The sequence below is a fragment of the Ruditapes philippinarum genome, unplaced genomic scaffold, assembly GCF_026571515.1.
Source record: "Ruditapes philippinarum isolate M1 unplaced genomic scaffold, ASM2657151v2 ctg3189_1_1_1_1, whole genome shotgun sequence".
Taxonomy (NCBI): domain Eukaryota; kingdom Metazoa; phylum Mollusca; class Bivalvia; order Venerida; family Veneridae; genus Ruditapes; species Ruditapes philippinarum.
The window spans coordinates 69,697-83,195 of record NW_026855426.1 but is presented as its reverse complement, the minus strand read 5'-3'; the positions used below and the strand labels follow the sequence as shown (position 1 = coordinate 83,195).

At 33.0% G+C, this 13,499-nt stretch overlaps 1 protein-coding gene across 1 annotated transcript in view; it reads right to left on the bottom strand.

Moving 5' to 3' along the window:
• Window positions 1-5,487: 5,487 nt before the first annotated feature.
• LOC132743273 (uncharacterized) overlaps window positions 5,488-13,499 on the bottom strand; it is a 44,067-nt gene continuing 36,055 nt past the window's right edge. Inside the window, exons 8-10 of the mRNA XM_060731805.1 lie at window positions 9,649-9,814; window positions 7,762-7,927; window positions 5,488-6,455 (exon numbers count right to left, since the gene is read on the bottom strand). Coding sequence (XP_060587788.1) covers window positions 6,214-6,455; window positions 7,762-7,927; window positions 9,649-9,814 — 574 coding nt within the window. The 3' untranslated portion in view covers window positions 5,488-6,213. The remainder of the gene's footprint in view (window positions 6,456-7,761; window positions 7,928-9,648; window positions 9,815-13,499) is intronic.

Here is a 13,499-nt window from a genome sequence, read left to right as displayed (position 1 = left end):
TATTGATGTTCAAACTTGACTCCATAAATGTTCAGACTGGACTCAATAGATTTACAGACTGAACTCCATAGATCTTGTTGCTATGGAAAACATTGGTTGCTATGGAAATCAATACATGCTATGGCAGTCAGCTTGACCTCATAATTTGAACAAACTTGGTAGCAATCCACTAGACAATGGTTCATGCTAAATACCTAGGATCTTGTTTTCATGGGTTCAGAGGTGAAGATTAAAGCCACTGATTGTGGCCAAATATATAACCCCAGGGCCATAATTTGAATACTCTCTTATTAGAAGTTCTCTAGACAATGTTTAATACCAAAAATCTAAGCATCAGTTTCAGAAAATGTTTCTAGTTTTTACTATATACCGTAAAATTCCTATTAAACGCCCCCGGGGGCTAAACATTTTCCAAAAGGGGGGCTATTATTACAACACAGTTTTTCCTAAATCCAAAAATCATTGTAAATACATTTAGTGTTAGCAAGTGTTGGTAATAACATTAAAAGTGTTAAGACTTTAAAGTTCATACTATAAAATAAAATGGATTCTGAATGATTTGAATGAAATTATGGACTTATTCATGAGTTCAGCACTGATGAGTAGATTGTTTTTCTTATCAAGGCCTGGGGAGGGGCCTTTATTAGGGGAGGGGCGTTTATTAGGAATTTTACGGTACAAGCAAAAAATGAAAGGACCATTCAGAACTTGGCCAATTTTGACCCAAGGGATATAATCTGAACAAGGCAGTCTGAAGGACAGCTAAATCCCTTTCCATAGCGGACATGAATGTGTACTTCTTGACCTTAAACCAACCACAACCTTGATGTTGTGCCACGCATATCATAAACACATAGTCTCATGGTGGTGATTATTTGTTCCAAGTTATCTATAATCTTCCATAAAATTTTTTACGAAGAACATATAACCTTGACCTTGGGGGTAGAAACCTGAATGTAACTTAGGGGTAGCAACCTGGATATTGTGCTCTGCAGATTGTGTCATGGCGGGGGATCATTTGTGCCAAGTAATTTCAAAATCTTTGAATTGTTTTAACATTGGACCTATGAGTGTGACTCTGACCTTCAGGGTAGTGACTTGATTTTTGTGCACTGCACATGGTGTCACAATGGTGATCATTTCTGCCAAGTTATCTTAAAAAGATTGCAGCAGTTTAAACGTTATGGAGCGCACATGAAATGTATACTTTTTAACACTTGACCTTTAAGTGTGACCTTGACCTTGGGGGTAGCCACACAATTATTGCCCTCTGGCACATCGTCTTATAATGGTGATCACTTGTGCCAAGTTATTTCATTTTTTTTCAGCAGTTTAAAAGTTATGGAGCAGAGATGAAATGAAGACTTTTTAACACTTGACGTTTTAAGTGTGACCTTGACCTTGGGTGTAACAACCCAATTATTGCCCTCTGCAACATCTCATTGTCTCAAAATGGTGATCACATGTGCCAAATATTTCAAAATTTTCAGCAGTTTATAAGTTGTGAAGTGGACATGAAATTTTACACTTTTTACCACTTGACCTTTAAGTGTGAAAACCCAAGATCCCAAGGGTGGGGCAAGGATTTATCCAAGGGATGTAACTTAATAAAACTTGATAGTGATCAAATTGATAAATAAGAATTCAAGCTAAAAATCTAAGAGCTAGCTATTGAGGATTCAGAAAGAAAGATTTTTTTAAATACTTATTCTATATATAAGGAAAGCCATGACCACCAGAATAAGGGCAAATTTTGACAAAGTTTGACCCAAGGAGGTCCAAAAGCAATCCATATTGAGGACCAAACATAAGCTTGTTTTTTACAAAAATTTTACTGCTAACCCTATTTATCCTCCAGACACAATTTTTCTGTTTTAAGTAATAGGAACCTTGACCCCAGGGAATCCGAAAGCATTCCTGAGGTCTTCATATAGGCTAAATAGATAACTACCTTGATAAAAATATCTCATTCCTATCAAAGTTATTGTCCTGAAACCAGTTTTCTATTTAAGTATCAGTGACCTTAACCTTTACCTGAGTTTCCACATTAAGACTGCTAAATACCAAGTTAACTATAGTTCATTCTGTAGAGGGCCACCTAAGGATTATTTTTTCCAGTGAAGTTTGGTCATAATTCACCAAATGGTTAAAGAAATTGTGGATAACAACCAATGACGAACACACTGCTACCACTCAAGCACACTAAGATGAGCACTTTGTGCTCTGGTAAGCTTAAAACTACAAGAACAAGTTTATCATTTGTATTTTACTTTGAGCAATTTAATTAGATATGAGCACTTTTTTTTGAGAAATTCGATTCCTATATAAATATAGGATATAATTTTTACTAGTTATTTATATAAATATATAATGAATTTCGATTTCATACTTGATTCACTAATTATATACCTTCTACAACTGTTTCTGTAAATTCACAACATTTAATTCATCACATTTTATTTCATGCAACATGTATTTCAATTCTAACTAGAACTATCGCTGAATGCGATTCATACCCCCACCAATGTCCTTGACAGAAGACCACTTGGAAAGGTGGTTAAGGGAATAACTTATGTGGCACAAATACATAAAAAGAAATTATCTCTGGTGAAAAAAAGACCAATTGTACAGGTAATAGTATAAATATATATTATCAAATCATGTTCGAAACAGTTACAAATAACCTTTCATTTTCCCAAATGTATTAAACATTTTATTTATAAGTCAAATTTTGACCTTCAAGTGTGGCCTTGACCTTAATCTGGCACAAGGGTAAGATGGGTTTTGCACATCACCCAGTTTAGTTGAACATTTGAGTAAAGACAAAGTTTGAAGAAAATCCTTCCAATAGTATAGAATTTATAGAGTAGACACAATATATTGTCTAGTATTGGTTGTATGTAAATTTGAAGACTTAAAAAGGGGCATAACTTTGTCAAAATGCAATACAGAATAATGAAACTTGACCTGCATATCTTATTTGCCACACCTCATATATCTTTTAAGTTTCAAGCAAATGCCTGCGCTAGTTTCAGAATTATTCAAGTACATGTTAAAATTTAAGGTAGACCATGGGTAATGGGCACCATAAGGAACTGTAAAATTGACAACATAGGACAGTTATATGTCTTCAAGGTCACCTGTATGCAAAATTTAAATAAAATTTACCGTGTGGTTTACGAGTTATGGATATATTTCTGAACTAAGACTTTGCCATTAAAAGGGCTTATTTTCAGAAATGAGGATACTGTAAATAATCTGTAATATCATCATTATAAAAAATGTTTTTCTATTGCTCATTGTTAAGAAACAAATAATAACATTCAGGTAATTCATTACACAAGCAAAATGTTTGTTTCTAAACAAAATGTTCTTAATATGTATAAAAATGTTACCCTACCCCACCCACTTTTAACACTAATTTTACCATTTCCCTATCTAAAATGCCTTATTCAAAATATCCCTAAAATTTATCGAAATGAGGGTCTGTTTTCAAAGTTTGTCTAAATTTTCTTAAAGGTATATTAGTTGATCATGCGAAATATAAAATACTTTTACCGTGTAGTTTTTATTTTATCGAACTTTGAAAATATCTGGTATCATATTTGCTATAAATTTTGGCATTATTTAGCAAAAAAAATACCTAAAATAATTATATAATTTAAATCAAACTTTTTTTCTTCCATAAGGGATCAGAGAGATACATAAATAATGTTAAAAAGAAAAAAAGAAAGAAAAAAAAGTTGCCCCTTCTGGGGTTTGAACCCACGCCCCTCAATTTCAATGTAGTTGACAAGCGATTCTTGCCTGTTTGAATACTCTTCAAAGTGGAGGTAATGCATTACCCATGGTCTACCTTAAGAACATTTTCTAAGTCAATTTTTGACTTTCAAGTGTGACCTTGATATTAAGCCGGCACAAAGGTGACATGGATTCTGCACATAACCTTGTTGAGGTGAAAATTTGAGTAAAGTTTGAAGAAAATTCTTCTATTAGTATAGGATTTATAGAGCGGACACAACATATTGTCTAATATTTGATTGTATGTAAATTTGAAGACTTAAAAAGGGGCATAACTTTGGTAAAATGCAATACAGAGTTATGAAACTTGAATGAACAGCATATCGGAATTGTGACCCTTCAAAAATATTTTAAGTTTCAAGCAAATACCTTTTCTAGATTTAGAAATATTCAAATAAATGTTAAAATTTAAGAATATTTTCTAAGTCAATTTTTAAACCTTAAAGTGTGACCTTGACCTTAAGCCAGCAAAAGAGTGACATAAGTTCTGCACATCCCTTGGTTGAGATGAACATTTGAGCCAAGATTGAAGAAAATCTTTCAATTAATGTAGGACTTACAGAGCGGACATGACATACTGTGTAATATTAGATTGTTTGATATTTGACCTTCAATTGTGACCTTGACCATAAGCTGACACATGGGCAATATGGATTCTGCACATCCCCTTGTTGAGGTGAATATTTGAGCCAAGTTGGAAGAAAATCTTTCAATTAGTGTAGGTCTTACAGAGCGGACACAACATACTGTGTAATATTTGATTGTTTGATATTTGACCTTCAATTGTGACCTTGACCTTGAGCTGGCACATAGGCAACATGGGTTCTGCACATCCCCTTGTTGAGGTGAACATTTGAGCCAAGTTTGAAGAAAATCTTTCAAGAAGTGTAGGACTTACAGAGCGGACACGACATACTGTGTAATATTTTAATTGTTTGATATTTGACCTTCAATTGTGACCTTGACCTTGAGCTGACACATGGGCGACATGGGTTCTGCACATCCCCTTGTTGAAGTGAAACATTTGAGCCAAGTTTGAAGAAAATCTTTCAAGTAGTGTAGGACTTACAGAGCGGACACAACATACTGTGTAATATTTGATAGTGTTTGATATTTGACCTTGTGACCTTGACCTTGAGCTGGCACATGGGCAACATGGGTTCTGCACATCCCCTTGTTGAGGTAAACATTTGAGCCAAGTTTGAAGAAAATCTTTCAAGTAGTGTAGGACTTACAGAGCGGACACCACATACTGTGTAATATTTAATTGTTTGATATTTGACCTTCAATTGTGACCTTGACCTTGAGCTGACACATGGGTGACATGGGTTCTGCACATCCCCTGGTTGAGGTGAACATTTAAGCCAAGTTTGAAGAAAATCTTTCAAGTAGTGTAGGACACGACATACTGTGTAATATTTGATAGTGTTTGATATTTGACCTTCAATTGTGACCTTGACCTTGAACTGTCACATGGGCAATATGGTTTCTGCACATCCCCTTGTTGAGGTGAACATTTGAGCCAAGTTTGAAGAAAATCCTTCAATTGGTATAGGAGTTATAGAGCGGACACGAAAATGGAGACGGACGGACGGACGGACCGACCGACGGACGGACCGACCGACGCGACAAAGTGAATCCATTATAGCCCCCCCCCCACATTTTGTGGTGGGGGTATAATAATTATGACACTATCTACATGCATAGAATATCATTGCATCCCTCCATAAACATATGTAAAAATTATTCGAGAACCTTTGTCAGCTATGAGATCACAGTGAACTAAATGAGTGTTTTACTTAGCACAATTATAAAAACTATGGCACATTATTCCTTATGCAAATTGTATATTTTATAATGACAGGTATAATTATGGTAATGGTATATGATATCAGCAATGTCAGCACTCTAAATAAGACTTCATCCTTCCACAATCATTCCACCATACAACAACTTCAGCATCCAACAATTAATATATTTTTATCATTTTCATTCTAATGTAACCAACATATGGCAACTTTCAAGCTTTATTGGTGGAGGGGGACTTCATTTGTCCCTCTATGCATTATTTCAGGCACAAGCGGGTACCTGAGTAGAAATGCCATTTTTCCCCCTACAATAAGGTTCAGTGGTTTGAAGTCAGCAATATCAGCAATTTCAACAAGAGGCTCTAAACAATCAAAACGGCCTAAACCTCATAATTTCAACTGTCAACAATGTCAAATACTATGTAACTTCCTGCCAATTATTATGATAATATATTATAATGATATACACACAATAACTTCAAAGGTTAGATACAAATTTAAATTTTCCCTGTTTGTTACAAACATATACTGCCAACTATACCTTTTTGATTTCTAACTCTTTGATTAGCCAGTCAATGATGGATTTCAACAAAAGATAGTCACATTATGAGGTATCTTCTGGTATTTTCAATAAAGGAACTATATGATCCAATCTGCCATTTACAATGCCAGCATGGTTTACCCAAAATATGTGCAGGTCAGGCCGAGTAACATCAATGCTTTCACCAAGTAAATGTTTGATCCAAGGAACTTCCTCTGATATGTCGCCATACTGTGTTTTATGTTGAAAGTGTTGCAGTATATTTATTCCTAAAGCCTCACACAGAAAACCAACATGTAATACACCTGAAACAAAAAAGTTGTTGTGTATTGTCATAGATATTTATTTGATTAGTAAAATAATTGACCTAATTATATGTGTATTTATTTGAATGAAAAATATATAATTATTGTTATTTAATTCATATTTTTTTCAGAAACATTTTATTTTTATTAAGTTATTTTTTATTTGTTCAGTCAAAATATTCAAATGATCAATTATCTAAGCATTGTAAGCTAAGAAAATATTTAAATGTAATGAAACCAATTTGAATAATATGGCATTTTTATGTTCTGCAATATACCGTATAAGTACTTATTTCTGCGGGCTGAATATTCTGCCATTTTTGTCAAAATAAGGGGTTTTAAATTTCTGGGTATCTTATTTCTGCATTTTTATTAAGATATTTGTACAAAATAAGTAAATTAAAACTAACAACATCTCAAGATTTGTCGATGTTACATTACTTCTGGTTTAAAATTCTGACGACTATTAATGCTTTTTCGTAATGATCATATAATGGTTTATACATGTAAATAAAATAAAAAACAACAACGTGTAAACACAATTTGAATAAAAGAAAGTCGATTGTTTCTCTAAAGTTGATGTGTGAAGATAAGCGTGAAAAATAAACAATGGCAAATCGCAAATAGACACAAGCTACATGTATTGTATACTACAGGCATTACAATTACAAACAAGGGTTATTTTTATCATGTCTTTGATTATGATATCGTTAAATATATTTAAAAATGAGAAGATTAAAACAGCAATAAAAAAAACGGTATAAACCACACATGATCACATTTTTAGCATTTAATTGCAATTATATACAATATAAATTTTTATCAAAAATTTGTTAGTATCATATAAAAATATTCTGAGAAAATAATGATTATTTAACAAATAGAACAAGCAAAGTAGGGATTTGTTTCTAATCGTTTATTCACGACAGATACATAAGGAAAAATTCCAAAAAGCAGATAACGATACATGGTAATTTAATTATACAATACTGGTAAATTATTCCCACATATACATATGGAAAGGCTTAATTTTCTGAATCTTTTAAATCTGCGGTGTCGTTATGAACTACAGAATAAGCAAAAATAAAGTTCCTGCAGAAAAAAGTACTTATACGCTATTTATAAAGTTCACAGTTTAGTTTATAGTTTAAAGAATTTCACATCATAAGAATTACACTGTAACCACTTTATTCATTTTCGTCTATTCATTCTTAGAAATGTGCTAAGCAAGTACACTATAACTATAAAATTACAGTTTTATATTCTTAAAGGGCGACATGTTTGAGAAATATAATTCTAAACTTACTACTATCTTTTCCAAGAAGAGCTGTTTCCATTATCAACACTTTTAAGCATACATCAATAATAGTTTCAGCATTTTCAAATGTTTGTATTTCTGTAATCAGTTGGTCATTCATATGTTGCATGAAGAACATCTTCCAATATTTAGCATCATTATTATGCCCTAACATCTACAAGTAGAATATCAAATACATTAATTGATGTTACCACAACTAGAGAACATTATATTAGATATGTGTGGAAATTTAAGAGATTACTGCGAATTCACTCATATCCCTGGGCATGAAATTTCGTGGTTTTATCAAAATGGCCATTTTCATGGTTTTTTTAAAATTCATGGATTTTCAATTTCTTTAAAAAAAATAACATAATGCAAAGTGATTTTTCACTTAATCGCCGCGCATTTTACTTACCGCATGTACATATCTTATCATATCACACAGCACATGTCAATAAAGCAGTTACTGCCGATCATTTATCAAGTAGCCTACAACTAGTAGTCAAGTAGTCCTGTGATGTGTATAGTTTGTTTGTTTTGGGTTTTACGTCACATCGACACAGTATAGGTCATATCGCGATGTTCCAGCTTTACTGGTGGAGGAAGACCTCAGATGCCCTTCCGTGCATTATTTCAGGCACGAACGGGCACCTGAGTAGAACCACCGACGTTCCGTAAGCTAGCTGGATAGCTTCCTCACATGAAAGAATACAAAGTCCCTGTTGGGATTCGAACCCACAGCGGTGAGGGGCAAGTGGTTTTGAAGTCAAAGACTTTAACCACTTGGCCACGGACGCCCCTAGATGTGTATATGCGACTGACAATTGTGACAGCAAATTGAGGACATTATAATCAACTTTTCTTTCAAGTTTCTTAAATATTGCAAACCTAAACTATTCATGGATTAAATATGTCAGTATCCTGATTATCTGTATAAATTCATAACACAATAATCAGCCCTAAAAAGCGTCAACAAATGCATGTGATATATAGAATCAAGACATGGTAAGAAGTATCTGTTGGGATAAAATTTCGTCAGATCTTAAATTTGTGGATTGACCTACCCACGAAAACCACAAAAATTTGTGCCCCACAAATGATAATGATTTTACAGTATCATAAAAAGTTAATGAGACAGTCTATTTTTAAGCCTCTGTTAAAATATTACACATGTCAAATATCTAGCCTGTAGGTCTTAAAGTTTTAGGAAAGAGATTTTAAATACATTTAAACTAGGGATGGCAACACATACCAAAATCAATACTCCAGTACTCGGTCATTTTTCCGATCGAGTACTTGATTACTCGGATGATTTCCAATGATCTACAAAGTTTAATCACACAATATCAAATGTTAAATATGGACACAAATTGATCACAAAAGCCCAACATAAGCATGTTGTGCTCAAGTGAGCTTAAAACAATCAGGATGGGATAGGACAGAATAAAGTGATTCTTATAAAGCCCCCCTCAAAACTATGTTAAGTGTGTGGAAAAGTCAATGCCCTTAACTAGGCAGTTGAAGACAAAAATATTTTTAAATGTTTTACCATTTGCATAAAACAAATGACTTCATGGGTAGGGTCAGCTTTTAGCAACAAGGTACAATTTGCATAAGCTTGGTAGAGAATCACTGGGTGATGTTACAGAACAAATCTTAAAAGTTTGTGAATTTTAATAAGACAACATTTTAACTTTTTGAATATTTTGTTTTCCAGCGCCATTATCAGACTTCCAGAGTTGTGCACAAAATGAATCTATAAGAGAAAATTTTATAAGGCTTAATGCATGAAGCATTCTTTTCAAGTTATATCAAATCAAATTTTGTGCAAATAAGGTCATCATGTGAATTAAAACGACAAGTGATTTCAACTAAAAAAAATTATCCACTTACTTGTTTTTTATACATTTTAAATGATGAAACAGCATGTATGGCAGTCATTAATCTGAGACTGAACTGTAAGTTTTCTGTCCCACTCAACAATAAGCTTACACTTTGATATAAACAGGAGTTGTCGTCCCCACTTGACCGATATGCTTGAAACCCTTGTGGTGTATTCCTGCAAACAAATATTAAGTGCTTATGTGTAAACAAGATGGTCATGTTGGCCCTCATTCACTCACCTAGGTCTAATAGTTCAAGTTTATTTTAATCAAACACCTTTATATTCTACAGGTCACAAACTTGATTTAATTTTTCAACAAACTTTGTCAGAAACCTTTTTTTTATATTTAATAATATACAGGCATATATATATTATTATCAATAGAGAAAATAAGAATCCCTAAAGGAAGTCTAAAATGGCAAAATTGAAATGTTGCAGGCTATGTTCGATTGAGCCTGTTCATGGACAGAAATGCTCAAGCAGGATTCAACATTTAAACATGAAATTGGTGAAATTTTGAATTAAGAAACATCCACAGATGTGTTCATATAGTGGTTTTCATGCCAAGAAATTGTCCATATTTTTATATTAAGTAATAATCATATGAAATTATTATATAAATTATTTTATAAGAAATCCATTTTTATAATAAATTATATACCTATATATATTAAGAGTTGCTGTAAATCTGTTTTTGAATATTTATTGTAAAAATATATGATAATTGAATATTTCTTGTAATGTATGATTATGTTTACTTAAATGACAAATTAAACATAATCATACATGTGTACATTACAAGAATTATTCAATTATCATATATTATTACAATATATATTCAAAAACAACTCATTATATATACATGTATATAAAAAAGGATTACTTACAAAACAATTTCTATAATAATTTTATATGATTGATGATATGAAATTATTACGTACCGGTAAAATAAGAGTATTGACAATTTCTTGGCTTTCTAATAGAACCTTCAATGTGACACAAAGTGCCATTCCATGGAAAGCGGCATATGGTCCCCAAGTAATAGAAAGTGTGTGCCCTAAACAAGAAAAAAATTGGCAACGAATGAAACCCAATTTTGAGATGGGATTAGAAGTTATGAAGCCTGCATATCACAGATAAGACATCAAAAGACAAAGATAAAAAGCAGGCAACATATCCTAACCTCTACTATAAGTTTATAGGTAACTTTGCAGGACACTTTCATCAAGGGGGTGGGGGGGGATAATCATTGGATCAGCAATCAAATTGTTTCTAAAATTTACATAGAAACACACAACCTAGATTATAGGAATTTACAACTTACAAATTTATGACAACATAAACAAGACAAGCCGTGTCAATAATTATTGGCAGTTCATCTATCTTTTTAAGTTGCCTTAAAAAAGGCGACATATAGGGATTACTTTTGTCGGCGGCGACGTTGTCAGCATCAGTGTCAGCGTCCCCTTAAGCTTGTCCGGAGCATAAGTCCGTCATTATAAGTCGGATTGCCTTCAAGCTTGGTATGCATGCTTCTTATCATGACCCAAAGTCCAGTGCACAAGAACCGGTACTCTGCACTTCTTAATTTTTGAGTTATTGCCCTTTGTTAATTTTAATACTATTTTTGTCCGGGCCATTTCTCCTAATGTATAAAAGCTATGGACTTGAAACTTCATAGGATGATAGATCTCATTAAGAAGAAGTGCAGTGCACAAGAACCGGTGCTCTGCACTTCTTATTTTTTGAGTTATTGTCCTTTGTTAATTTTCATACTTTATTTTTGTCCATGCCATTTCCCATAAAGTATAAAAGCTATGGACATGAAACTTCATAGGATGATAGATCTCATTACGAAGAAGTGCAGTGCTCAAGAACTGGTACTCTGCATTTCTTATTTTTTGAGTTATTGCCCTTTGTTAATTTTCTACTTTATTTTCCTCCAGTCCATTTCTCCTAAAGTATAAAAGCTATGGTCTTTAAACTTCATAGGATGATAGATCTCATTAAGAAAAAGTGCAGTGTACAAGAACTGGTACTCTGCATTTCTTATTTTTTGAGTGACTGCCCTTTGTTAATTTTTATACTTTATTTTTGTCCATGCCATTTCCCATAAAGTATAAAAGCTATGGACATGAAACTTCATAGGATGATAGATCTCATTACGAAGAAGTGCAGTGCATAAGAACTGGTACTCTGCATTTCTTATTTTTTGAGTTATTGCCCTTTGTTAATTTTCTACTTTATTTTCCTCCAGTCCATTTCTCCTAGGATGATAGATCTTATTGATAAGAAGTGCAGTGCACAGAAACTGCTGCTCTGAATTTCTTATTTTTTGAGTTATTGTCCTTTGTTAATTTTCATATTTCAATTCTGTCCTGGCCATTTCTCCTAAACTAAATTGTTCACAAGGCGACACATCCAACTCGCGGAGTTCTAGTTTAAAGTATTAATGGTTTGTAAATTCAATCAATCACAGAATTGTAAACTTTCAGACCTACAAGTGAAATACTTTTTGAGCTATGCATGAACAAGTTGAACATTGCAAATTTATACTACTGTAAGTCGAGGGCAATAACTCTAACAAAACTGAAAAAAATCCACATGCAAAGTCCCAGATGCATAGCTTCACAGTAATGTATTCCTGTAATTTTGTGATGTTGATCATTATTTCTGTAAAGTTCGTTGATTCTTACTTAAGCACTCAAGGAACAAATAACAACATAATGAAAAGAAGTCAAGGGAAATAACTCTACAAATACTGGATAAATCCACAAGCACAACCCCAGGTGCAAAACTAAATAGGCTGAGCAACCTTCCCATAAGGTTTAATGACTCTAGGTCAAATAATTTTTAAATTACATGCTACACAAGTTGAAAATTTTACTAAGTCAAGGGCAATAACTTTAAAAATACTAAATAAATCCAGCCGAAAATACCCAGGTGCACAACTACACATGCTGATCAACATTCCTGTAAAGTTTCATGACTCTAGGTCAAATACTTTTTGAGTTACGTGTGACACAAGTTGAAAATTGCCAAATTGTACTATGTCAAGGACAATAACTCTAAAAATACTAAAAACATCCAGATGAAAATACCCAGGTGCACAACTACACATGCTGATCACCATTCCTGTAAAGTTTCATGACACTAGGTCAAATACTTTTTGAGTTACATGCGACACAAGTTGAAAATTGCAAAATTTTATAAGTCAAGGGCAATAACTCTGAAAATACTAAAAATATCCAGAAGAAAATACCCATGTGCACAACTACACATGCTGATCAACATTCCTGTAAACTTTCATGACTCTAGGTCAAATACTTTTTGAGTTATGTGCGACACAAAAGAGAACGGACGGACGGAAGGACGGACAAGGGTAAATCTAAATGCCCGCTACTAAAGTGGGGGCACAATAAAAATTGTGAATAACATATGATGTGAAACAAAACTGAAATAAGTCATAAGGACAAATGATTACAGTTACTATTTACTCTAACAATTTCTGAATATAACATATTTAAGTTTTTTTCAACAATATGTTTCTAATGAAGGTAATAAAATTATACAAATTATAGCAGTTTGTAGGTTCTGATTTATAAAGCACAATTGAGATCATTTGTTTAAAACTTCTGTAACTGACATTAATTCAAGAAAGTTGAACATGCTCGGACATTCATAATAATAATTGTCTTTGTAAGTTTTCAGATCCAATTATACCTGGGACAAATACTTTTACAAAATGAAACTCATCTTCAATATCAGAAGAATTACATATTTCACAACATCTTTCAGTTCTTTCAATTTTATTTTGTCCTTTAACCTTCCTGTGTCTATACATAATTTGCGAGCCGAT